General features: G+C 45.0%; 1 protein-coding gene across 1 annotated transcript in view; it reads right to left on the bottom strand.

Moving 5' to 3' along the window:
* The window catches only part of MYO10 (myosin X), a 154295-nt gene extending 130778 nt beyond the window's left edge, over positions 1-23517 (bottom strand). The window contains exon 1 of the mRNA XM_064161193.1: positions 23215-23517. Within this exon, the coding sequence (XP_064017263.1) occupies positions 23215-23235 (21 nt within the window). The 5' untranslated portion in view covers positions 23236-23517. The remainder of the gene's footprint in view (positions 1-23214) is intronic.
* Positions 23518-25903: the final 2386 nt, after the last annotated feature.

Below are 25903 nucleotides of genomic sequence, written 5' to 3'. Positions count from 1 at the left end.
GAGTACAGGAGTAAACCACTAACACCTTTCTCTCGACAAATTTAGCTTTGCCTCTTGAAAAATACCACTTCACTGTTTTAAAGCAGAACAAAGCCAGAAAGATGTCTCCATGAGATATAAGGTCAGTCTGAGAGGGGTTAGCTTCCTGCAGAAAAAAAACACCTTTGAAAATGAGATGTTTCTGTTGCCTGCTCATCCCCCACACCAGATCAAAGCACTCCCTCTCCCACTCCTGTGCAACAGCTGCTGATTAACCTTGCATAGCCTTCTCCTCATTTCAGTAACTGGAAATAGTGCAGTGCTGATGGGCTATGCTACTTTAAAAACAGCAAACTGGACTAAGATATGTCTTATTACCATAAATGACTTGAGAGATAATCAGAATAAATTTGTCCTTTCCTCAGCCCTTTGAAAGCATTAATACCTTTTAAAAGATTGCCACTTCTTATAATGTGGACTTCTGAATTAAAAACCATTCAAAATTCACTTTAATGCACAGCACAGCACACAGAAATCACCCTCCCTATGTGCAGGTGGAATAGCATGCTCCTCCCCACCTTCAACTGCTGAGCACAGACACACATGGCTAACATCTTGCTCAAAAGCCAAAAAGCAATTGCTCTTCTCTGATAGAGAAAAGGTGGTTGCCAGCTCCTGAGGTTTCCACATCACTAGAAAACAATAGCTTGATCGTATCCTCAAAAGCAAATCTGGCACTAAGATCACAGAATCAGTCAGGGTGGGAAGGGGCCACAAAGATCATCTAGTTCCAAACCCCCTGACATGGGCAGATACACCCTACCCTAGATCAGGCTGGCCAGAGCCTGATCTAGGACTTATTATGCTTAACACCAAATGGAATACAGAAACGAGGAGAAACAGATAATGCCAGACAGTAGGTAGGTTAGGATATGCTGCTGGACTCATTAAGTAGCACTCCCAACAATTTTCAGCCTTGCCTTTCTGAAGGCCTACCTGGACAGTCTGACTCCACACTCAGGAAGAATAAATCCCAGTTACACTGTAACCACAAGCAATCAACAGGTTTGGGCTGTGCCAAGCTTAGCAGATGGAGCTTAGGTCCTCCATTCCCAACAAGCCACAGCAACTCGCTCAGCAGCTTTCACCAATAGCACCCACTTGACCGTGTTCATATGCCCTGCAACATCCTGAAACCAGGACAATCCTCTTCACCACATAAGCTCCAACAGCTGAGACAACTCCCAAGCCCAGCAGCTGGCCCCTCATACACAGGGCAGGTGCAGGGTAGAGTGCCACAGATCAAAGGCAGAACGCAGGAGCCCGCAGAGGCTTGATGAAGAATAAACACATGCCATGGCTACACCTAGCCAGGAGAATGTGGTTTCCTGGCCCGTAACAAGTAACTGCAGCAACTGAGTAGCAGCACTACTGACGATGATTTGGGAAGCTCAGGCACACATCAGACCTGCAGCATCGCACAGACCGAGTGCAACATGGATTCTCAAATCAACTAGAGGTGGTGGGGAACTAGCACTACACAGCCACGACCTAAGCAACCTTACAAGATTAATTCGGTAAAAAATAACCCTAAAAATCCAGGATGTAAGCAACCTGCCTTGGGAAAGCACACTCCTTGATGTCTAAACCCCACCTCTGGTGTCTGGCCTTTATAAGCAGGTTTGGAAGATGAGATGATCCTTTTCCAGAGCACCAAGTGGATGTCCCAGGGAATATCAGGCAGCACAGCACCCGTCTGTGCTCTCTCTCCTTACCTTTCATGTTTCATATCACAGTATCACAGTACCACCAAGGTTGGAAGAGATCTCATAGATCATCAAGTCCAACCCTTTACCACAGAGCTCAAGGCTAGAACCTCCCAGGACAGCTCCTCCACAGCTGAAACTCAAGCATGTACAGAGGAAGAGAGACTTCTCTTGTGTTGCTGGTGCAGGATAGTAATTCTGTACACTGTTCTGTTTTTCCTTGGCCATCTTCCAAGGTCAGGGATAAAGATTAAGTGACCTCTTCCTCTTGTTCCTGTGATGATCCTGATTCATCTTTATCCTTTGCAAGACAAACAGCTTTCCCTGTATGTTTCTTTTTCTGTACAGGAGCAACTGGTACTGGCACAGGCTGGTTCTCTGGTGCAGCCTCTATGCCTGCTGTTGGGGTTTGAGTAGCCACAGTGCATATCTTCCTGCAGGTCCAGAGGCCTTCTCTTGCCCCTGAGCATATTGAACAGTGATGAGAAGGGTTCAACAGGCACGGGTCAGGCCCCAGCACATCACAGTGATTTGTCTCTGGGAATTTCTGGGCTGACAACATATTTTTCCCAAATATTTTACCAGTTTGTTGAACAAAAACAGCAGACACAACCACTGTCCTAAGCACTTGTCTGTACTCTCTCACAAACTCTGCCACTCATTATCATCCAGCCTCTGGGCAGGTCTCCAGGTGGTATTCTTGGGAAAGATCTGCATTACTCTGGACAAGCCCTGGCCCATCCATTGGGTGAGATTATATGTAAAGCAAGTGGCTAGTGGGATAGCCATATCATAATATGATGGTATCCAGTACAGCTATACATCATATCATTAACCCATTCCACTGAGGTGATAAGCACCACCACAGACAGCACAGAGCACAAGTGCACAGGGTTTTAAGTAACCAAGATGTGGGCCCCAGCCATCTCTGCAAAGCAAATGCATGCACATGGTGAACACACCATTAAAAAGGAAAATAGAATGTTGTGTATATATATATACACACATATATATTGTTATTTTGTTCCTCATCATCTCAACTCTTTTGGGCCCCATGCTACGGGCACCAAAATAGACTGCTCTGGTTTAAGACAGTCTGCTCTAGCGAGGCTCAGTCCCACAATCAAGAGCAAGTGAAACACTCTAAAAGCCCTGTGGGTTGAGATGAGAAAGTTTAATGAAAGTAATACAACATACAAATACCAAATACAGCATAGAAGCAGCAGTCTCAGAAGCACCACAGCAGCAGAAGCAAGCCAACTATAAAACCAACTCTCAAAGCCCATAGCCAGCCAATTGGAAGAGACCAATACCCCAAAACAAGAAGCTCCAAAACAAGAAGCCTCTCATGTTACAATCCAAACTACATTAAAAAGCTGCCACAACATCAGCATGTTAGTAAATACCATTAGCTGGTTCAGCACACTGAACCCAGGTCAGATAGGGTCTGGAGCAGGTAGGATGACTGGCTGTCAGTTCTTCCCACCTCCTTCTTCAATGATTACCACCTCCTCTTTCCCAGGTCAAAAACTCAAGAAAAGCTCCCAGAGAATTTTCACACCCAGCTATGAACTGAGATGCATAGCATGGAAGATTAGATCGCTGTTGTATCTGAAAAATTACCTCTCCATCTCCTTGAAATACAAAGAAAATGCATCAAACTGTGAAGGACAAAACCTTATAACCTTAAATAATTGAGTATCCAGTTCAAAATTCATTCGGTTTGTAAATAGCTCATCAAGAGGATACAAACTATCAACCTTGTGAAACAAATGTCAAAGTGTGAGTAAATACAAAATATCTTCTTGGTTACTTCTCAAACTTGTGATCAAATGCTTTCAAATCAAAATCATAGAATCATAGAATCAGCCAGGTTGGAAGAGACAGCCAAGATCATCCAGGCCAACCTAGCACCCAGCCCTAGCCAGTCAACTAGACCATGGCACTAAGTGCCTCATCCAGGCTTTGCTTCAACACCTCCAGGGATGGTGACTCCACCACCTCCCTGGGCAGCCCATTCCAATGCCAATCACTCCCTCTGTGAAAAACTTCCTCCTAACATCCAGCCTGTACTTTCCCCGGCACAACAATTGCAACAGACAGTTGAAAACACCAAATTCACTTCCTCAGCACAGGGAACAAGGAAAATTAGGTGGCAGAAGTGGAAGAGAAATTTAATCAAGTCCAGTACCTCTCTCAGCTGTTGAATGGTTTAAGCAGAAGACTGTCAATCAAGGCTAATCTCTGCTTTCCCAGAGGCTAAGTGACACCAAAGTAGGCTGCAACGCTGGTGTTTTGCACCACTGTAATACCTACATAAGGTGCAACTTAGTAGAAAAGAGAGTTTGAGATCCATAGCAAAGGCAAATTCAGCAATCATAGAATCACAGAATCAGTCAGTGTTGGAAGGGACCACAAGGATCATCTAGTTCCAACCCTCCTGCCATGCCCAGGGACACCTTACCCTAGATCAGGCTGGCCACAGCCTCATCCAGCCTGGCCTTAAACACCTCCAGGGATGGGGCCTCAATCATCTCCCTGGGCAACCCATTCCAAGGTCTCACCACTCTCATGGTGAAGAACTTCCTCCTCACATCCATAGACTGAAGCTTATATTTTAGGTAAAGTTAGAAAGTAATGAAGTTCAGAGAAATGTCACCAGTTCCTGCATGCACTTGGAATAGGTTTGCACTTTATCAGCTTTAAACTTTTCTGAGACAAGATGGTACTTTTCAAGGCTTCCCACTGCAGAGCCCCATCACTGCTGATGAATACCAATGCTATGCAGCAGTTGCAAGGTGAAAAAGGAGGTCTGAAACACTGCATTCATTATATTCGACCCCTCAAGGTCAGAACACTCTGAAAATCAATCTCCTGCTTTTGCTTAGTCCACTTCCTGACCAGATATGTTTCCTCCTGGCAATGCTACTCTTATTAGCATCTCTGTTTTGATTTTTCTGTACTTGCATAACTATCAAATGAAGCATTTACAGGGCGAGTCACCTGAGTCGTCATGGCAAGGCATTTTTTTCTTGCACTGGGATTCTTTCCATGTATCCAGGATATAATAAAGAATTATTCCCTTTAAGTACATTCACCACTATACTGCCAGACAGGAACACTCATAGCAGAAAGCCCAGAAACTGAGGAAGTATTTGTATCAGCAAGATCTTCTCTTCCCTTGTCATAGATACTTTCGTGCCATACACTGGACACCCTGCATTATCATACCTGTAATTCCATATTGCTTCCCATCTCACATCTATAAGCAAATCCCCAAGGCATGTCATACAAAGAATCTCACAGGTTCCTGGAACATAGAGCAACACATTTTTTCCTCCTGGCTGGTAGCACCTTTAGAGAGAAGCTTAACATCTGTGCTGCACCTTCTGCCAAAGAGGAGTGGCACGTTTCCTCACTCGCGGGCACACCTAGAGATCCGACGCGCTCCCATTCGGCCTCTGTATTTTCATGGCTGGGGTGAACGTTTCCTGCAGCACTTTGGTGCTGAGTTATTCAACTTTTCTTATTTCATCAGTGCATGTTTACATGAGCTGGTAATTGTTAGCTGGAAAAATGACTACCTCAACCTAGCACTTGTGGCTGGAGCAGAAAAAAGCAGAAATCCAGAGCAGTAGTTTCTGCAGTTATTTTTTTGCATGCATGCCTGTTTTACCACACTGCATGTTGACAGAAGACTGCATCCAAAAATCAAACCACAAAGCAATTAGAAGAGCTTAATCAAGCAGAAGTCATTTCATGCATTAATATCTGACAAAATGGGCCTTCATCCCAGAAGTAAATGAAGAGTACTCTGGGCTGAGTTTCTGCTCTGGATGGCCTAAGTCCAGTATACAAAAGCATAATGAAAACGGAGTTGAACAGCTGCATGCCTCTCAGCAGGCAAAGAACTTGCTCAGCCAAGTGATTTTCACTCTACATTGTAATCTCCTGGAGTTGCACCATTCATGTTACAAGGTGGGAACCCCATAAACTCAAGCTCTTCCCATTAGCCAAGGGGATTAGCTCAATAAAGAAGTGGAGCATCGCTGCAGCAGACAGGGGGATCCTCCTCCCCAGGATCAGCTCTGAAAACAAACCATATGGTCTACTCCCAAAATGACCTGCTCAGACAGAGACACTGAACTTCATTTTTTTGGTCAATATCCAGGGAGGAGATCCTGTTTCTGTCACACAAAGACCTGCCACCTGCGACTAGCAGTCCCATCTCCCCCAACCAGTTCTCACAAGCACCAGCTGTGAAGAGCTGCACTTCCCCAGATTAGAAAAACCGATGGGAGACCAGAGAAAGATCTGGAAAGAACACAGCTGCTTGCAGACAGAGACGTTAAAAACTGACCCCCAGCAGATTTTATGGCTGGAGAAAACAATGAAATTATGCTGGAGACGCAGGAGGTATGAAATGCATTTGCATGTGAAGTACAACTATACTTAAGGAGAGCTCAGGATGTGCCATCAGGCAGGAGATACTCAGGAGCAGGCACCTCTTCCCACTCCAGCCACCTTGTCTTCAAGAAGTTATGTATCTCAACACATTATGCAATACTGCAGGCTACTCACAGACTACCAGGCAACAGATGGACAACATATGCAGACCATGCAGCAACTTAAGTCTGAAAAAAGCATGCTTTTCTCCTGGAAGGAAACAGCTCCAGTTGGTTTACAGATCCCTGCTCATTTCCCAGCTCCTCGCCTCACCTTGCCACTCCAAAGGTACGCTGGAAGCTAAGTCAATACACTGAATGGCAAGCTTTCATGAGCAACCCTTGGTGACCCTAAAGCCCAGGGCACCAGAACTTTTCTTTTAGCTACCTCTAAAAGCATGTCTCACTCAGAAGCACAAACTTTTTCACAGCAATTTATTTTATTTAGCAACGAATTAGGTCAACCACCTCTTCTGTAAACATCAGCCCAGACAATTCCACAAACATCTACTTCCCACAACACGGTACAGTTTCCCAGTCTGAAACGTGGGAGGACTTTACAGGCTTGCCATCACAAGGATGTGTTTTAAATGATGTATAAGCAAAGTAAATTCAAGTCAAATTAGCAGGATAACTGTATTAAAATCCAAGTGTAGCACTCAAAATGAAGTGTTAGAGAGGAGCTTTTTTCTACAAAGAACCCTAAAAACAGGAAAGTTTAAAAAACAACAGCAAAACCCAAAGGATATGGACTTCATAAGTATTCAAATGCCTGCACAACCTCAGACTGGGAACTTTCCATGACTGTTTAACACAGTTATTAAAACACATTTGATCTTGCTTACTCACAAGCAGATTTTTATGGCACAAAAACAAATAAAAATGTCTTTGCCTAAACATAGCCAGTGTCATTACTTTTATTTCTAGTAATAAAGTCATTCATATCACTGTATGGTAAGACAACAAACAGCTTTTTTTGGTGGATTTCTTTGGTGTTGAAGCTTAAGGAACTCTTGCATAAAATGTCCTAAAAACTGATGAAAAAAAAAAGGACATTTTTCCACAAATGCTAAAGCATGAAAGTGTGCAAAGAAAAGCATTATTGGCAAATCATGAAGGAACAGTAGAGGTCTCAAGAAAGCCTCCTTCATCAAAAGGAGCAGATGCTTGATTTGAACTGCTGTGAACGAGATGTGCACACAAGAAAGCTCAAGCTCTTCTTCAGCCCATGCCTCTTTGGGGAAAAATGCTCAAATGTGGTATTCCAGAGGGGGAAAGGTGTTCCTATTGCTACTGCATGTGGTGGGTTGGGTGTTCCCCACCCCCCCACACTTTGGAAATCACCCAGACTACACTCAGCTGGCTCTGGAAACTGAATGAAGCTTATATTTACAGCTTAGCACAACAGACAAGCAGAGATTTATAGTATATATACAGAAATAGACAAGGTGAAAGGTAATACAGAAACACAGCAGCCCTCCCAGAAACCTGAGTCCCCAGGAGGGGCTCCCAACCACCCTTCCACCTTCCTCCCACCCCTCAACCTTACCCAGAACTTTGCCTTATGCTCAAGGTAGCTTGGAGGGTCAGCCAGGGGGCTTAGGAAGCAGATGGATTAATCACACAGATGGCAGGTTAGGTTAGAGAGAGAAATGCAGCCCAAAGAGACAGAGAGCGACTGTTATCTATGTTTGTGTTCTTGTTCTTATACATCTCAGCAAGCCTATGAGTGAAGCAGACATCACCACTGTTTCCTTCTCACAGCCTGTAATCTAGTTCTTCCCACCAAACCATTCTAGCTAGCTTCAAACCAGCACACACACCAAACTCTCTAGTTGGAAAAATGGAAAAAAGATGTTGAAAATCGAAAGTCCTAAAGTATTTTGCAACTGGAGAGCCAAGGCAAATGCAGACAGAATTACTTGTTGAGAGCTGCAAATCTTTGGCAGAAAGAGTGATGCAATTTAAGCCATCCAAAGCACACACAGCGTTCACATGACATCCCCTCCCCTCTTGCTCACAAGCCAGTCTTACTACAATTTCCCTGTTGTTTCAAGTGTCGACTTGTCTTTAAGATGTTGCCATAATTTCATCACAATTCTAGCTGCTAAGACATGAGTACAGCTAAACTCTGGCAGCATGTTATCACTGAACTGAGATTATTTTGAAGAGAGTACCTATAAAAATTGTTTGGGTCATGTTTTCAGCTCCCTTTCATCTTCAGAACATCTTTGTTTATACACAAATGTGACTGTCAGAACTTCTGTGTATATTTTCAGATACACAAATGCTTTCAGGATGTTTTCTTCTCCTCTAAGTTAAATCCCCACCTCATATTCACGTAAGCAAGACTTCATTGGCACAGGATCATATCCACACGAAGGCCCATAGCTAGATGCATGCAGAGTGACACGTTTCATTTTAATTCCTCCAGATCACATTAGCACCCAACTCAAAACTATCAAACTTCCAGAGGTAATACACAACTTCAGCCAAATTGCAAGAGGTTTGTTTGGGGCTTTTGTTTTTTACCCTTATATAAAAGAGTATCTATTTATTTTTTTGTCTAAAAATGCTTTCTGGACACATTTAGAGGAATAAAAGGTGTGATGACATTCAGTGGCCCTCTGCCACAAAAAGAAGCTTCCAGAAGAAATTTTCCTTCCAAGTGAATTCTCAAAGACTCCAGAGTGGGCATGAGCTGCTGATGAATCACACCAAGCACAGACACATCTGTACCCATTGTTCCTGGATAGCTTTGCAAGTAACAGATCGTGCTGTGTCACAGGCACTGAACATTACCTGCCCTGTAAAACTCAGTTACTATTTTACACAACAATGTTTAATGTCATATAAAGCTTTTCTTGCTCCTTTTTAGGACAGCACAATGTCCAGTCCTTCTCTAAGTCTATTATCTACAAAATGCTTCCAACTAGAGATTGTTTTCTGCTAAAAGCATGAGGGGACAGTCTCAAGTTGTGCTGGGGGAAGTCTAGGCTGGATGTTAGGAGGAAGTTGTTGGCAGAGAGAGTGATTGGCATTGGAATGGGCTGCCCACGGAGGTGGTGGAGTCACCATCCCTGGAGGTGTTCAAGAAAGGACTGGATGAGGCACTTAGTGCCATGGTCTGGTTGAGTGGCTAGGGCTGGGTGCTAGGTTGGACTGGATGATCTTGGAGGTCTCTTCCAACCTGATTGATTCTATGATTCTATGTGGTGCTTGAAGGACATAAGGCAGCACGTAATTACCCCTAACTGGTCCTAATACAATTCAGTTTCTTCAGGGGAGTTACAATCTACAAGATGCCCTCTTCCTTTAACTCCTACCTTTACACATTGATTGGCTTAGTTTCTGATAAAGGAGTTCTCATTGAAACTCAGCCTTCTATGAGCTTATATGGTAGCAACATTTGCACTCTTTTCCCCACTGCTGTTTTGGGCTCATTTTCTTTAACCATAGTCACAGAGCTTAGCCATAGGTCACCAAATTCCTAAAACTCTCCTGTGCCTTTAAACCTATCCACCCACACACCTTTCCCTCCCAAATTACTTCCCTCTCCTGCTATCACTGACATGTTTGGAAACTGCCAACGCCTGCTGATAAGAGAAGCAAAGCTCAGGGATCAAATCAGAAACAGTCTGCTCACCTGCTCTGAAGAGACCTTTGAAACATCACTCTCAGCTCCTGCAGAGCTTCCGGCCACAATGCACACAAGGAGCCCCAGGGTGCAAAACAGTCACGGAATCACAGAATCAAAGAATCACAGGAACCTTCCAGTTGGAAAAGACCTCCAGGATCATCACTCCAACCAACACCTCTACAGAGTTCACCCATAAAACATATTATCAGGTACCACATCCAAACAACTTTTAAACACATCCAGGATTGGTGATTCAACCACCTCCCTAGGCAGCCCCTTCCAATGCCTGGCCACTCTTGCTCTGCAAAAATGTTTCCTAATGTCCAGTCTATCACTGTTCACCTGTGAGAAGAGACCATAGAATCATAGAATCAACTAGGTTGGAAGAGACCTCCAAGATCAGCCAGTCCAACCTAGCACCCAGCCCTAGCCAGTCAACTAGACCATGGCACTAAGTGCCTCATCCAGGCTTTGCTTGAACACCTCCAGGGATGGTGACTCCACCACCTCCCTGGGCAGCCCATTACAGCCTCTCCACAATGTCCCTTCATATAACTGTAGACAGCAATGAGGTCTCCACTCAGCCTCCTCTTCTTCAAACTAACCATCCCCAGCTCCTTCAGTCACTCCTCATAAGATTTATTTTCCAGGCCCTTCATTATTTTCATGGCCATCCTCTGCCCTCACTCCAGCACCTCCAATACCAAACTTCTGACTCCAGGTAAGCCCCAACTCCAATGAAGACAGAGAAGTGTAACATGTCCACAGACACACTCAGCATTAAAGAGGAAAGAGGAAACAAGTGTCAAAAAGTCAGTGATAAAGCAGAAGGAACCTAGGACTGAAGATGAACCACCCAGTTCTGCACCAGTGAAGCCAGAGAGGTTAATTATTGTTTAGCTATTCATGCAAGCCCCTAGATTGCTTGCTTATTTAGTCTGAAACACAGCTAAGCACAAAAAAAGTAGCTGCTGCTTTAAACAAAGGCTTTAAATGAAAAAAAGAAGTGGTGGGATCAGCACTACATGCAGTACAAGCAAAGAAACTCAACGATCCAGACTGCACATGGTGTCCCCCAGAAAAAGTTAATCCCAACATCTGGAAACCAGGAAAACCTGCTTCTCTGATGAAGCTGATTCTAAACCCTACATGGAGGCCCTGGGGTCTTCAGCACTCCTCCTGGGTCCCTGGGAGAATCAGTGCATTGCTACTTCACTCTGTGACATCCTCACCACAGCCTGCTCCTTCACCACACTTCATTTCCGAACCGACAAGCCCTGCTGACCAACTAGGCACACATTAACTACTCCCTACATCATTTCCATATTGCTCACATGATTACAGATACTACTTTGGAACAGAATTTCGTATTTTATCAACACTATAAATGCACTGACAGAAAAGAGATCCTGCCCTGCAAGGAACACAACTTATTAGGAATGAAATTAGCCATGTGTTTCATCCAGAATGGGGCCAAACAGCTTTTGCCATTTATGCAAGTACACTTCAAGAGCAACCTCTGAGCAGAAAACAGCAAAGTGCAGCTATTTTTAAAGCCATCTGAAAAACAGCAGGGCATGACATCCCTGACTTTTTACTACATGGTAAAGATGAAAAAATGGAACAACTTCTCTCTTTCATCCACCTGAGACTCTAAACGAGTAACTGTTGATAGTCTCTAATGGGTACCACTTCTGAATTTATTTTTTTTCTCCTCAAGAAAATAACTTTCCAGCAGGGAATGTAAGCTTTTGGCTATTCAGATATTTTTGTTATTTATGCTCAGTATGGTTTCTGAGCTGTCCACAAACTTCCCAGGTCACTGAAAAATAAACAAACAGCAATTTGTTTTTTTTTCATAGAATCATAGAATCAACCAGGTTGGAAGAGACCTCCAGGATCATTCAGTCCAACCTAGCACCCAGCCCTGGCCAGTCAACTAGTGGCCAGTCAACTAGACCAAGTGCCTCATCCAGGCTTTTCTTGAGCACCTCCAGGGATGGTGCCTCCACCACCTCTCTGGGCAGCCCATTCCAATGCCCATCACTCTCTCTGCCAACAACTTCCTCCTAACACCCAAAGTGTTTCAGCTAATTGCGGCTATCAAAGTCTGAAAGAAGGAGTAGATACACAAACTAGTTGCCATTTTTTTGCTTTTAAATAATCCTGCACACACCTACAGGGCTGTGCCATTATCAGCATCACTGAGATGTGGTGAAATAGATCCTATGATTGGAGCATGGGAATGGATGGATACAAGCTCTGTAGGAAAGACAGGCAGGGCAGAAGAGGAAGGGCTGTTGTCCTCTGCGTCAAAGGGAAGGATGAGGAATGGCCTGCAAGCTTATGGGTCAGGGTTAAAGGGAAGGCAGGGCCAGTTAGAATCACAGAATCAACCAGGTTGGAAGAGACCTCCAAGATCAGCCAGGCCAACCTAGCACCCAGCCCTAGCCACTCAACCAGACCATGGCACTAAGTGCCTCATCCAGGCTTTGCTTGAACACCTCCAGGGACAGCGACTCCACCACCTCCGTGGGCAGCCCATTCCAATGCCAATCACTCTCTCTGACAACAACTTCCTCCTAACATCCAGCCTAGACCTCCCCCGGCATAACTTGAGACTGTGTCCCCTTGTTCTATTGCTATATATAGACCTATGATCTATTGCTAGAAGTCTCTGGACCTTTGTTGTCTTGAGCCCTACTTGCCTGTTCAATTTAGTCACTGATTAACAGGCACTCATTCTGCTCTCCTAAGAAGAGATGACTCCCATTTACACACAGATCAGAAGGCACATCTCTGTTCTTCAAGCCAGCCACAGATCATGCCGTGTAGAAAGAGCTCTGCTGCTTCCAGGAGGGAAAAAAGGACAGGAAAAAAGGACAGGAAAAAAAGAAAAAAGAAAGAAAGATCTCAGGAAAGCTGCAAAGTTTGTGTGGCCTCTCTGACCACACAATGGTCAGATTATGTACAATGGGATTATGTACTATCCAGATTAAATACCTGTAAGCAATAAAAAGGTGTATTTCTCTAGAAGCACACAAGTTCTAGAAATTGAAATTCAGAGTTACAGCTTGCATTTGCATGACTCCAGAAGCACCCAGAATGCAGTAAAACTTCTGAATCACCTCTCAAATAAAAAGAATCTCACAACTCAGTGGTTTAACTGCACAAGCACCCCAGTAAGGACTGCTAAAGAACAAGCTACCAAAAAGGAAACACTGGATGCTCACAAGAAAAAGATTTGGGTACCACCTTCTGCACTCCACCAGCTACTGATGGCATCTCTATCTTAAATGCATCATATTGGCAAAGGTGTAACCACACAGTAAGTGTTTAATACAAGTATTTCATCATGCTGCAATTATATTAATTCATGAGCTTCTGCACAAAAAAACCAAACAAAAAACTCAGTGAGCTTACTACTACATCAGGGCTGTAGTTATTTAAGATACCAAATCACTAAAGCAAAATGATGGTGGAAATTATGCAATAGAAATAGAAATTAGGAGTAAAGACTCTCTAAACTAACACAAAACAGAGAACTGCCCTTTTGCTGCAAGCATTGCACAACTTTATGTCAAAATTCTGTCAACTATCTGCTAAAAATCCTGGGATTTAGCACACAGAATGTTAGAAATGTAATTGCAAGGGGCTGGGAGAGGGAATGGGCTGCTGCACAAATTATATTCTTCAGCACAGATTGGCTGTGTTTGCTTATTCCTGAAAATATCTTATCAAGTATCTCAGAACAGAATCCGACTCTGGGAGTTTCAACAACAAAGAGCTTGCTTCATTGGACACTTCTCCTAGTAAACAGTCTGAAAAGCAGCAGGAAATGCCACCTTTCAAAGCCCTACTGTAAATGCTGCTCTCATTTTCTTCTAAGGAATACAACTGCACATAGCAAACAAACCTATTCATCATACCCATCACTGTAATGAGGAGATAAACCCTAATCACAACCCCCCAGTCTATATTTAACAAGGGGAAGAGATCTGAGAAGACAACCAACAAAGCAAGAAGTCTGACCTCCAGAATCAGCGTCTACTTGTCCCGACATGAACTCCGGCATCTTGCCAACTTGGCTCCTTTCTGAAGCCTATAAAAATACACACTAACCAAGATGCACAGTTGTTTTTTGCCCCACTGAAGTGGTCCAGTAGGAAGGATCTCCACTGCTTCTGCTAAACAGGTACATTAAACAAAGACATCTGACTTTTTGTAAACAACTAAGTAAAACAATCCCATTCTCTTAACAAATATATTTAACTTCATCTGAGGAAACACTTGAGTGGTACATTAAACAACAGCAGCTAAAATAGAACTAAATAATCCATTTCTGATAATGTTATGAACATTAACACTTCTTCAAAGCAAGGAATAAGGTTATTTTATCTCTTGTCCCCTATACTAGTGCCAATGTTGATGAATGCAAAGGGGAGGCATGAGAATCTTTCCAGAGAAATCCTGCATTTCTGTTAGCAAGTTTGAGATGGATAATACACGAATGCAGTACACAACATAAAAACCATGCCAGGCTTTGCCTTCACAGTGCATCATTTCAAGGAATATTTCCTCCAGATGCTGGAAAGTTCATCAAAATGAGTGTTTAAAAGCCTTTTGAGGGTTTGTAAGAGAAAGAAGGAGAAGGAGGGCACGAGGTTTAGGGTGTTAACTTCAATGACAACTTTAAGAAATACTAGACTTCATAACTCCAGATAGAGTTAATGCCATTTTGAGCCTCAGAACGCTACCCAAGACTGTGCTACAGGCACCAGACTCAATCCAAACACTGAGATCCAGATGGCAAACCTGGCAGTAGGATGCCATTCTGTTAGCCACGGCAAGAAGCTAACAACGTAAAATACAATTCAATAAACACTCTGTACTTTTAGCCACTGCCCCAGTATAGAGGCAGATGTGCCAGGATAAAAAGCCCTTGGGTAAACTTGCTTAGGACAGGGATGTAATTTTGTCCCCTGGAAAGAAAGGAACCAAACATTTTCCTATGCTAAAGTCTTCTTACAGCATCCTCAAAACAAAACAGAGACTTGCATTAACAAACCTTTGTATCACTGACCTGTAACAAAGGATTATTAATGCTACCCCAAGAAAATGCTGTGCCATCAGCACAAATCATATGTGGAGGCACAACTTGGCTCCTGAAGACTGCTGCTGTTCCTTCATCTTTCTGTCATTTGGAACAAAACAAAACTAAACCCCAAATAATTCCACAGAAGTATTTAACTCATCTATGATATGAGTTAAGGAGAACATTGATTTATTTGAGAATATTCACCTTTGCTTAATATTGACTCAGTCTCCAGTGAGGCTTGCCATAAAGTAGAGACTACACAGTCTCAGAGAGAAAACAGTTTGAGACCATAGGCCAGGCAAAACACTCCACTGAAGCAATTAAAGTATTTGCTAAAATGTATTAACATACAAATATGGGAACCTCATTCAACTCTGAAGTCTGGCAGGCCACTAAATGGTATAAGACTATCCTCCAGGATGTTGTCCTTGAGCACACCACTAGAATCATAGAATCAAGCAGGTTGGAAGAGACCTCCAAGCTCATACAGCCCAACCTAGCACCCAGCCCTAGCCAATCAACTAGACCATGGCACTAAGTGCCTCAGCCAGGCTTTTCCTGAACACCTCCAAGGATGGTGACTCCACCACCTCCCTGGGCAGCCCATTCCAATGCCAATCACTCTCTCTGCCAACAACTTCCTCCTAACATCCAGCCTAGACCTCCCCCAGCATAACTTGAGACTGTGTCCCCTTGTTCTATTGCTGATTGCCTGGCAAAAGAGCCCAACCCCCACCTGGCTACAGCCTCCCTTCAGGTAGTTGTAGACAACAATGAGGTCCCCCCTGAGTCTCCTCTTCTGCAGGCTGCACACCCCCAGCTCCCTCAGCCTCTCCTCCTAGGGTTTGTGTTCCAGGCCTCACACCAGCTTTGTCACCCTTCTCTGGACATATTCCAGTATCTCCTAATTAATCCTAGGAGTACAAGGTATTACAGCAGCCTTCACCTTTAGGCTCTGAACCGATTCACATTGTTGGACACTGTGTGTTAAACCTCTCTACAGAACTTCCTCCCAACATTCAACCTGAACCTCCCCTGATGCAACCTGAGGCCACTTCCTCTTATCCTATCACTAGTAATTTGGGAGAAGAGACCAGCTCCAGACTCACTACAACCTCCTCTTAGGTAGCTATAGAGGGCAATAAGGTGTTGGAGCTACTCAATGGATTTTAATCAAAAGGATAAGCCACTTGAACTTCATTAAATCAGGGGGCTGTCCAAAACAAAGTTGCATTAAATATGACCGAAGAATAACGCTCAAATTTAAGACATATACAGGACATCTCACAAAATTCTAAATACATTAGGAAAAAGGAAAAAAAAAGGGGGGGGGGGGGGGGGGAAACAAGAAGAAAGGGAGAAAAATTAAATGTGGAAAAAGAAGTGGGAAAAAAGGCTACTATGCAAAATCTGAACTGGTAACACCCCAACAATCAGTAACTTGCCATATGAACTGTTGCCTCAACGCCAAGCTATCCTCCTCCATGTCTTGCTAATAGTTTCAAACATCATGCAATGATAAATAAAAGGAAAATCAAGAGAAATGAGAATGTCTAAGCCAAGACCACCTCGTACAAGCCCAATCCATCTAGCAAGTTTAGGTCACATACCCAAACTTGTAAAGTAGGCACCGTTAGTGATTTGAGCTCGGTAATTCTTCCCCACCCCTCCCACCAAAGTATTAATTCAGTGACTTCTTACATCCTGCCCTTCTACTAGGCTCCACTTCAAACTAAGCTCCGGGCTCTGACTACATCTGGAGAGTGTGACTCACTCAGGAATAACACCAGCCCCACAGCTGAAAAGGCTGGTAAGATCAAACTACCTAGAGGGCACACCTCCCTCCCTCCAGAACTGCAATCACCATGCCAGGTGTGCAAGGGAGAGAGCTGCTTCTCCTCTTCCTCGCAGGAGGATGCAACACCTTCCAGTGGGGTTGAATCTATCCAAGAGACATGAAAAGACATTTCACTTACTAGAATTAAAGTGACATCAACATTTTCTCCACATACTAAAAAAAACAAACCAAACAAAACCAAAAACCCCAAAACCAAATACCAGAAAACATAAAGAAAAAGCAAAAGAGAGAGAAGCAGTCATGCTGTTTACTTGCTGGGGGTTAGGTCTGGATTTGTTCTGGGCAAGCCAAGTGACACTGTACACACTCACACACACACACACAAAGCCAAGGACCTCCAATTTTTCTTTCAGCTATCTTCTGAAACCCAAAAGCAGATCCATGAGACTATCTTGGTCTCGCCATGCTGAAACCCAAGATTCATTTAAAAACACCACAGCAGAAGCATAGCATAATTATTGATAAAGGGTGCAAAACTTTTCCTTCCATCTTTTGAGGCATGTTTGGGCAACAGGAGCACTGAAAGGTGGCAGGTTTCTCAGGTTACTCACAGGGCTAGAGCAGTGAACTCTCCAGGTAACACAGGAAGCTTAAAGTTTCCCTTCCTTTCTGCTTTCCTCTCTGGTGGAAAGCAAAAATTTGTGGCACATTTCTGATAAAATCCCATGTCACTCAGCTTCAGAAAGCAGGTGAGACTGGCCATGATTGCAAACACAATTCCATTTCACCACACATCAGGATGTGCAACCCATATACGGGGCTCAACAAAGGAAAAGACATAGAAATAAAGTCTGATTAGAGCAAAGGAGCTTACACACAAAGTGCTGACACAAACATACAGTTAGCAAAAAGACCCCCAAAAAAATAACTGCAAGGTGTCACCAAGAGGTAAAACCAAAAGCTGAGACTCAGAAGCAGCCAATACTTTTGTAATAGCTCTGCTGTAGCTGCAGCCTGACTGAACCAAAAAACCATAAGCAGACCCTGCACAATGTAGAGCCTCTATTACTAATTCCAATAGTTAACACATTTTGCAGTTTTAAGAGAATTCTTGTGCCATTTTACAACATTTCTGGTGCCAGCAGGGCTGCTAAGCTCCAGCCCTGCAACTCCAGTTGCACAAATACATGTTAGGAAAGGCACACGGGAAGCCTATGTAGTAGGCAGTTATGAGGACACGCTACCAAGGAGCTGAACATAATTTCCTGACTTACTTTAACAAACCTACAAAACCTTTCTTTTTTCTATTTTTTTTTTTCCTTTCCAGCTCAGTAAGGTAGCCCTGAGTCTCCCTTGAAACATTTTCCACTCAAAATGTAATGCTCTCTAATTAATCTAAAAATAACTACTGGCAAAACAACCACCAGCTTTAAAAAAAAAAAAACCTTAAGAAGTAGTCACAGCTCAGAAACTTTGGAAAATGTTGCCAATGTCAACAGCCAAAGAGGCACCATTTCTTCTTGGCATGACTTGGGTGCTTGTAAGTTCTCCTGAAATATAACCTCAATGCCATGGCTTCTGAGAAAATGGTTTTGCCCCAACAGTCTGACACGCAGCTTTGCTAGTGTAAGCTACGTCAGTATGGCAAGCTGGATTTAAAGACCCACACTTGTGCTACCAGGAGAACACTTTTAACATAAACCAGGAGATATCCAAGTTGTCCTAAATGCATAAGAACCTATTGTGATGGTTTGGGTGTTCCTGGCCCCCCCCCCACTTTATAAATCACCCAGACTAGACTCAGCCGGCTCTGGGAATAAGAATGAAGCTTATATTTACAGCTGGCACAACATACAAGCAGAGATTTACAGTGTATACAGTTATAGACAGAAATATACAAGGCAAAAGGTAATACAGAAACACAACAGCTCTCCCAGAAACCTGAGTCCCCAGAAGGGGCTCCCAACCACCCCTGCATGCACCTTCTCCCTACCCCTCTCAACCTTACTCCAGTCCCAAGGAAGAATGGAGGTTTGGCCAAGAGGTTAAGAAGCAAAGGTGAGTGGAGAGTGTGTTAGAGAGATGCAGCTCAGTCAGCAGCCCAAGCCAGAGTGAGAGAAAATGGCGAGAGTGGTATCTAATGTTTCCATTTGTTCTTCAGCAAGACTCTGAGGGAAGTAGACATCACCATTGTTTTCCTTTCACAGCCTATGATCTAGTTCTTCTCACCAAAACATTCTACCCTGCTTCAAACTAGCACACCTATGCATATATATGTCAATGCAGCAACAAGGAATCATTTGCCATAGCTGCATGTTCAAAGTTAGAGCTTCCAGACTCAGTAAATACCTCCTCTGACAGCTCCCTGAAGCTAAGCCTCATAATTTTTGCCCTATATCCTCTACCTTTTGTTATATTAAACTCATCTCTTTTATCTCAGCCCTGAGTTGTGTTCCCCTCACTTTTGTGTTGGGGAGCAGGTAGGTTAGCCCTTGCACTAAACTGTCATACACCACTACATACACTATATAACAGGTACCCCAGAAGCTTATCATCAGAAGGACAAGTCTGGACAATATGAGGTCCCAAAGTTGCTCCCAATCTCAACCACTCAGCTGGCCCAGCAACTGCCACACTTCTTCTATAACAAGGACAGTAACCATGGTTCAGTGGAACACACCATACGCGTTCAGTAAAGTCACCATGTAACAGGAGGCAGATGGGCCTGATTTCTGCATCCACTTCCTCTGTGCTTCTCAAGCTAAGCACTGCTTGAGAACTTTAGATCCTGAAAAGGCAGTTTGAGCTGCCCTCTCCTATGTTTTCATGCAAAATCTCCTTATGTTCCTGCTCATTTTGAAACTAATCTCCTCCTTCCCCCATGGCATATATCCTCTTTTAGCAGGGATGCATTCTCACTAGAAAAAAGAAGTCTGACCTAAGCTACCACAGGGAGGCTTCTTTCTTACAAGCATCCTAGCTGTTGTTAAAAACATATGGGAATGATTTTTCAGGCTGTTTTGAGCAACATGACTAAATGGCTATATAGCACACATGCTAACTTTTAATTCCAAGTACGGGTCTCTGGGATTTCTATGGATCTTAACATTTCATGTATGCAAACATGACTACATAAATATATCCAAAAAAGTTACAATTCCCACCACCAACTGTGCCAGTTTGAGCCTAGCTGGGATATTTTGGTGAGAAGAATTAGATTACAGGCTGTGAAAAGGTGGTGATGTCTACTTCACTCATAGGCTTGCTGAGAGGTATAACAACAAGAATAAGGCAGTTGTTTGCGGTCTTTGGGGCTGCACTTTTCTCTCTCTCTAACCTGCCATCTGTGTGACTAATCCATCTGCTTCCTAACCCCCCAGCCAATCCTCCAAACTCACCTTTGAGTGTAAGGCAAAGTTTGGGGTAAGGTTGAGAGGGGTAGGGAGAAGGTGCAGGGGTGGTTGGGAGCCCCTCCTGGGGACTCAGGTTTCTGGGAGGGATGCTGTGTTTCCGTATTACTTTTCAACTTGTATATTTCTGTACATATTGTCAATATCTGCTTGTATATTGTGCTAAGCTGTAAGTATAAAGCTTCATTCAGATTTCCCACAGCTGAGTCTAGACTGGGTGATTTTCTTACGTGTGGGGGGGTGGGTAACACCCAAACCATCACGCTAACCTTCCTTCAAACACCAAAAAATTGATAAATCAACAGCTTGAAATAGTTCTAAAAAGTCTCAGAAAACACTTCTCTGTATTTAGAATGCAGCTTTGTAATTACTTTAGTATTTTCCAGCAATAAAAGTGTTTTAGGGCCCTAAGTTCCATGGCTGACTTTTCTAATCTAATTCTTTACTCGGTCTTCTTTTCTTTTCTTGTTTAATTAGTTGAGTTAGAAAACCGAGACAAGGATAGAAAATTAGGCTCCTCTGGTGCAACCATTTGTGATCCTGTAAAAATAAAACCTAAGAATACTAAGAAATAGTGAAGGAAGGAAACTTGAGAAAGTCAGAAGTGATGGACAGTGGCAGCGCCAGCTGATCAGCACGAGTGTGGCATTATCCCACACCTCACTTAACATGACAAGTCTTTGTCAGTGCACACGTTCCAGCACCAAGGCAGTGTGCTACCCAGTTGTCTTATTTTGTACCAGTGAGCATCATTCTATACTGAGAGAAGGTTATAATCAGCATCTAGCTGTGGAAGATGAGAGAAACAGTAATTCAAGGCTGGTTTTCTTGTGACATCTTCTCAGTTGTACGTTATTTTTCTGCAACAGTCAAACTGAAGACATGCCTGTCCCCAGCACAGTGAACAGGGGCTTCTGGTAAAGCTAAATGATGTCAATAAATTGTCATTATATACCCTTCTATCCATCACCTTTTTGGACAAAACACAGTTGTATCAGCAGATTTACACTGCTGACAAAAGAGAGAAGAGTAGATCAGTCTTTTTACCTGTGCTTTTCATCCAGCTTCCTCCTTCTTCCACACACTGCAACTTATTTTAGCAAGAACAATAATTCTCTCACGTAAGTCAGCAAATATTTTTGTAAAGAGCAGCTGCAGGATGTCTGCCTCACAAATTAAATTACCCAGCTAGTGGCTCAATCCAGTGGCTTCCACAGACGTTTTTCTGTGGTAGCTGGGTCAGGCCCAGTGCATTTCTGATACTGTGCCTTATGCTCCCTATTGGGAATTTACATATGCTTCAGTGTAAGGAAAGGAAAATGTTTATACTTACGGGTGGGACTCTGGATGCAGATTAAAGTCAAGGTGCTATATTTACTGATCTTGTAAAGTAATATCAACATGTTGAAAGGGAGTAATGAGTTCTTAAGAAAGATCAAAGTTTGCATGCAGCAACCACAAATTAACATAAATACATGCTAAAATGCAAACACAGACTGGCAAAATTTACTTGCATTTTACTCCAGGCAAGTAATTTTGGCTAATAAGGGAGTCAAGAACCATTAAAACTCTTCTTCACCTTTATGTAGGGCACGCTACAGTACTTTGTGTCAGAGTGAATAAGTCTTTAGACTAACTTTGCAAGGCTAGGCTAATACTACCATATTGCTCACAGCTTGCAAGCTTTTGAAAGGCAAGGGCTACATCCTCCACAGCAAGAAAAAAAAATGCTACTACTTAACTCAGGTTTTTTCCTTATTGCACTTGACAGAACTTCTGTTGTCTGACAAATGAAAAGCTAACAAGCAGTCAGGTGTGTGACCTTCTTTTATTTGACTAATTACTATTCTGGTAAACAGATCACCACCTTTTCTTGTGGCAGCATCAACAGCAGCACCAGGAACACGAGGGAAGTTACTTCACGAGGGCAAAGGACAGTTTTGCAGCCTAATCACAGTCCTGTAAAACAGATGTCTGGCCTATATTTACAGTCCTGAGAGTGCAACTGCTTCAAGAGGTGCTATTAAAGCAGTCATGCAGGCAGTCACCGGTAGTCACAATCCAGATGCCAGCTTTGCCAGCAACCCACAAGGACAACAGATGCACAGAAGCCATGCTATTTAATGCTGGACACCTTAAGGCTGGGCCAACACGGGTGAGCTGTACCGACTTGGTAAAATATCACTGTATAAAATTCAGCTAATTTAAACCAGAACAGGACCCAAGGTTTTAGTTTTTGTGTTCATCTTAAGTAAAAGAGTGTCTCGCTTTCGCTTCCTCACTCGACGGGATGAGCTACCAAAATCCATACGCTGAAGCTCAAACCACTTCCAAGAGCAAAGCTTCACTGCTTTGCACTTTGCATCCTAAGATTTTGTCTGCAACTTAATAACATACACTTAATAAACAGACCTTGGAAAGTGACTAACAGCAGCTCTGTCTCTAAAACCTCCGTCATTCGAGGCCTCACACGCCCATTAAAGGCAGCAGGAGTACCCACTCCCCAAGCGGCACGCAGGGGAACCCCGAGGAGGGAGACCCCGCTCTTTCCTCAGACACCGTGGCAGAGGCTGCCATGCCACCGGCAGCGGTGGCAGGAGGGTGGACAAGGGCAGTGACCCGCTGCAGCCCCGCCGGAGTCCATAGCAGCCTGTTTCCCGCGGCGAAACCCACCGCCCGGACGGCCCCCGGGACGTGCCGCCGGTGGGCGCAGAGAGGCGGCGTGGGCACGGGCCGCGCGGCGAGCACACCCGCAGCACCGGCGCCTCCAGCCCTTGTCCTCTCTAATGAACCCCGAGTTAGCGCTGAAAGCCCCCCCCGGGGAAAGCCGGCAGTAGCCTCCACTCCATGTAGGCGGCGGCGGCGAGTTCCGCCCCCGCGCACAGCAAGCAAGGCTTATGATTTGGAAGGACTGCTTGGAGCGCAGCTATTCTCTGTCCTCGCACCCCGCACCCTCCCCACCCCCCGTAAGTCGAGATGCTGAGGGACACAAACACGACACTTTCCGGGAGCCCCCTGCTGTGAAAGTAGAAAAGCAGCAGTAAGGGAGAAAAGAAGACCGGGCCGGCAAGCGCTCACCTCCGCCAAGAAGTTGTCCATGGTGGCCCCTCGGCCCACCCGCGGGTGCGCAGCGCCGGGCCCCAGACACGCACCATGTGCCGCCGCCGCCCGGCCCAGCTCGGCTCTGCTAGGCTAGGCTCGGCTCGGCCCCACAGAGCCGCCTCAGCCGCCGCGCCGCTCCATCGCACCCCAGCGCCGGCACCAGCCTTTGTCCGCCCGCCCCCTCAAAACTGCTCTCCCGGGCGATCCGGGCAGCGCATAACCGCCACCGCCAGACTGGGGAGGGAGCAACAAGAAAGGAGGCTCCCGCCGCCGTACGCTCCTGCCCCGCGCCCGGGGCCGCCCCGTCCCGGCGAGGCAGGGGCAGAGGCGGAGCCAGGGCCGCGCCGCTCCCTGCGCCGCGCCCCCGCCCCGCCCCGGCCGAAGCGCGGGCAGCGATCCGCGAGAGGCCCTCGTCCCGCTGCGTCCCGCTGTTGTCCCGCGGTTCGGGGGTTCAGCGGCATTCCTTTCGGTCCGTCCGCGCCGCTGCGCCTGGACAGCTGCTCCGGGCACGGGAACCCGCGGCTCGATGCGGAGCCGAAGGGGCGCGAGAGGCTCCGCCGTTCTGAGGTGCTGCACAAAGCCGTGCAGAACGCTGCCAGCCGGCAGAACTCTCTGAGGAACTTGTGTGGCGTTTGAAGAGTATATACCTGCAGGCCTGCGCTGCCTACAGCAAGCCCTCAGTTCAGTTTGCGCACAGGCTCTTGGAGGTTTACTAAACAGATACTGCAGCAGCCGTTACTCGATGCTGAGGGAGCAGTGCGTATGGAAGGAGCTTTCGGGCCACCTCCTAGGGCTTCCTTCAGCCGTCTGCACTATACGTTTTCCAGCTATTTGCATATCTGCAAAGCAGGTAGGAAGCGTTCACCTCGTGGAGACGTTTCTCGTTCGTTTTGCATTCACCCTGCAGTAAGTAACAGCCAAAGGAGAACCAAATCATTCAGATAGAGACTCGGTTCGTTTACATTGTGGAAAGAGATGTACGGGAAAAGTAAGTTACGGCCATAAAGTGAACACAGTCTCCAGGCTCGTTTTGGTTGCAGGCAGTATCCTAGCAGTGCAATCTCGAGCGTCTAAGTACATGAGGCCAGCCCTGGATAGCAGAAATGAACACAAATATGCCAAGTGTAACTTTTTTAAGGTGTTTCAGGAGCTAACATGTAGAGCACAAGAAGCACTGATTAAAAAAAAGACAGTTTAAGAATGCACTACACAAGGACGGTGTTCTTTCTGTTTCCATTTATCTAGTGCCAAAAATAAACCTAAACCAAAAAAAAAACCCGACCACCAACAACTGAACAAAGAACATTAATAAAGAGGAGAGCAGGCAAAAGAGTTTTGGCTTTGAGATACGTAATGTCTGCTGTTCTTGGAGGGTCACAGCTGATATCCAGGCAAAGTGCTGTGGCAGCAAGGTTAGAGCTGGAACAAAGCCGCACAAGACACACCTTCTGCGGGGGAGTACCTGTTGGAGCCTGCCCGGGCTGAGGCAGAAGCGGGCGGGGAGGAGCCTTGCAGAGCGGCGGAAATCGCCTCGGACACGACCATTTTCGGTAGGTTAACAGCAGGCCTCTGCTCGCCTTGCCATGGGCAGCGACAGCGGCTCCCGGCAGCAAAAGCACAAGCGCTTCCCGCCTTGGCTGCAGCTCAGCACAGCCTTCGCGGGCATCTCCTCTTGTAAACGGCCACACCTAGCCAGGAGGCATCCCGCAGGATGCACTGCAGCCTCCCCGGGGCTGCTGGGGCAGGTCAAGTCACTTGCCAGCAATCTGCAGTCTCTATATCCAGCTGTGCAATTCTTCCTGTGCTTGCATCAAAACTCAAGATTTGGCTAAGATTTCACCTGAATTGCTCTGTCTGCACAGTACCAACTCAGAGTAGAGTTGTCCTAAAGACTTATTCCACTGCAGAGTATTTGGAGTAAATTGCAATGTAGAAGCTCTGTAGCTGTTCCAAACTATCATGCTTTCAGAGTTACCTTGAGGGAAATACTTTTTGTTCCACAGCCACTGTGCTAGGAACGTTTCCCACCCAGACAAGCCCTAATCTGGAGAGGGATGAGTCAGATAAAGGGTATTTATTAAATCTGTACTTCAGATAGAGTACTTTGTTTGACAGCGTGTGCTAGTTTGAGCCTAGCTGGGATATTTTGGTGAGAAGAATTAGATTACAGGCTGTGAAAAGGAAACAATGGTGATGTCTGCTTCACTCATAGGCTTGCTGAGATGTAGAAGAACAAGAACATAAACATAGATAACAGTCTCTCCCTGTCTCTGGGGCAGCATGTACTTCTCTCTCTAATCTAACTTGCTGCTGACTAATCCATCTGCTTCCTAACCCCCCTGGCCAACCCAAACTTGCCTTGAACGTAAGGCAAAGTCTGGGGTAAGGTAGAGTGGTGGAGAGAAGGGGTTGGGAGCCCCTCCTGGAAACTCTGGTTTCTCAGAGGGGAGTTATGTTTCTGTATTACTTTTCAACTTGTCTATTTCTGTCTATAGCTGTATAGATTGTAAATACCTGCTTGTATATTGTGCTAAGCTGTAAATATTCATTCCAGATCAACTGAGACTAGTCTGGGTGATTTGACTTAAGTGTGGGAGAGCAGGTAACACCCAAAGCATCACACAGCATGCTGAGAGTGTCAGGGGTTCCCGAGGGGAGTACCGAC

The sequence above is a fragment of the Pogoniulus pusillus genome, chromosome 21 (assembly GCF_015220805.1).
Source record: "Pogoniulus pusillus isolate bPogPus1 chromosome 21, bPogPus1.pri, whole genome shotgun sequence".
Taxonomy (NCBI): Eukaryota; Metazoa; Chordata; class Aves; order Piciformes; family Lybiidae; genus Pogoniulus; species Pogoniulus pusillus.
The sequence above is the reverse complement of the archived record's forward strand: the minus strand, read 5'-3'. Positions and strand labels throughout refer to the sequence as shown.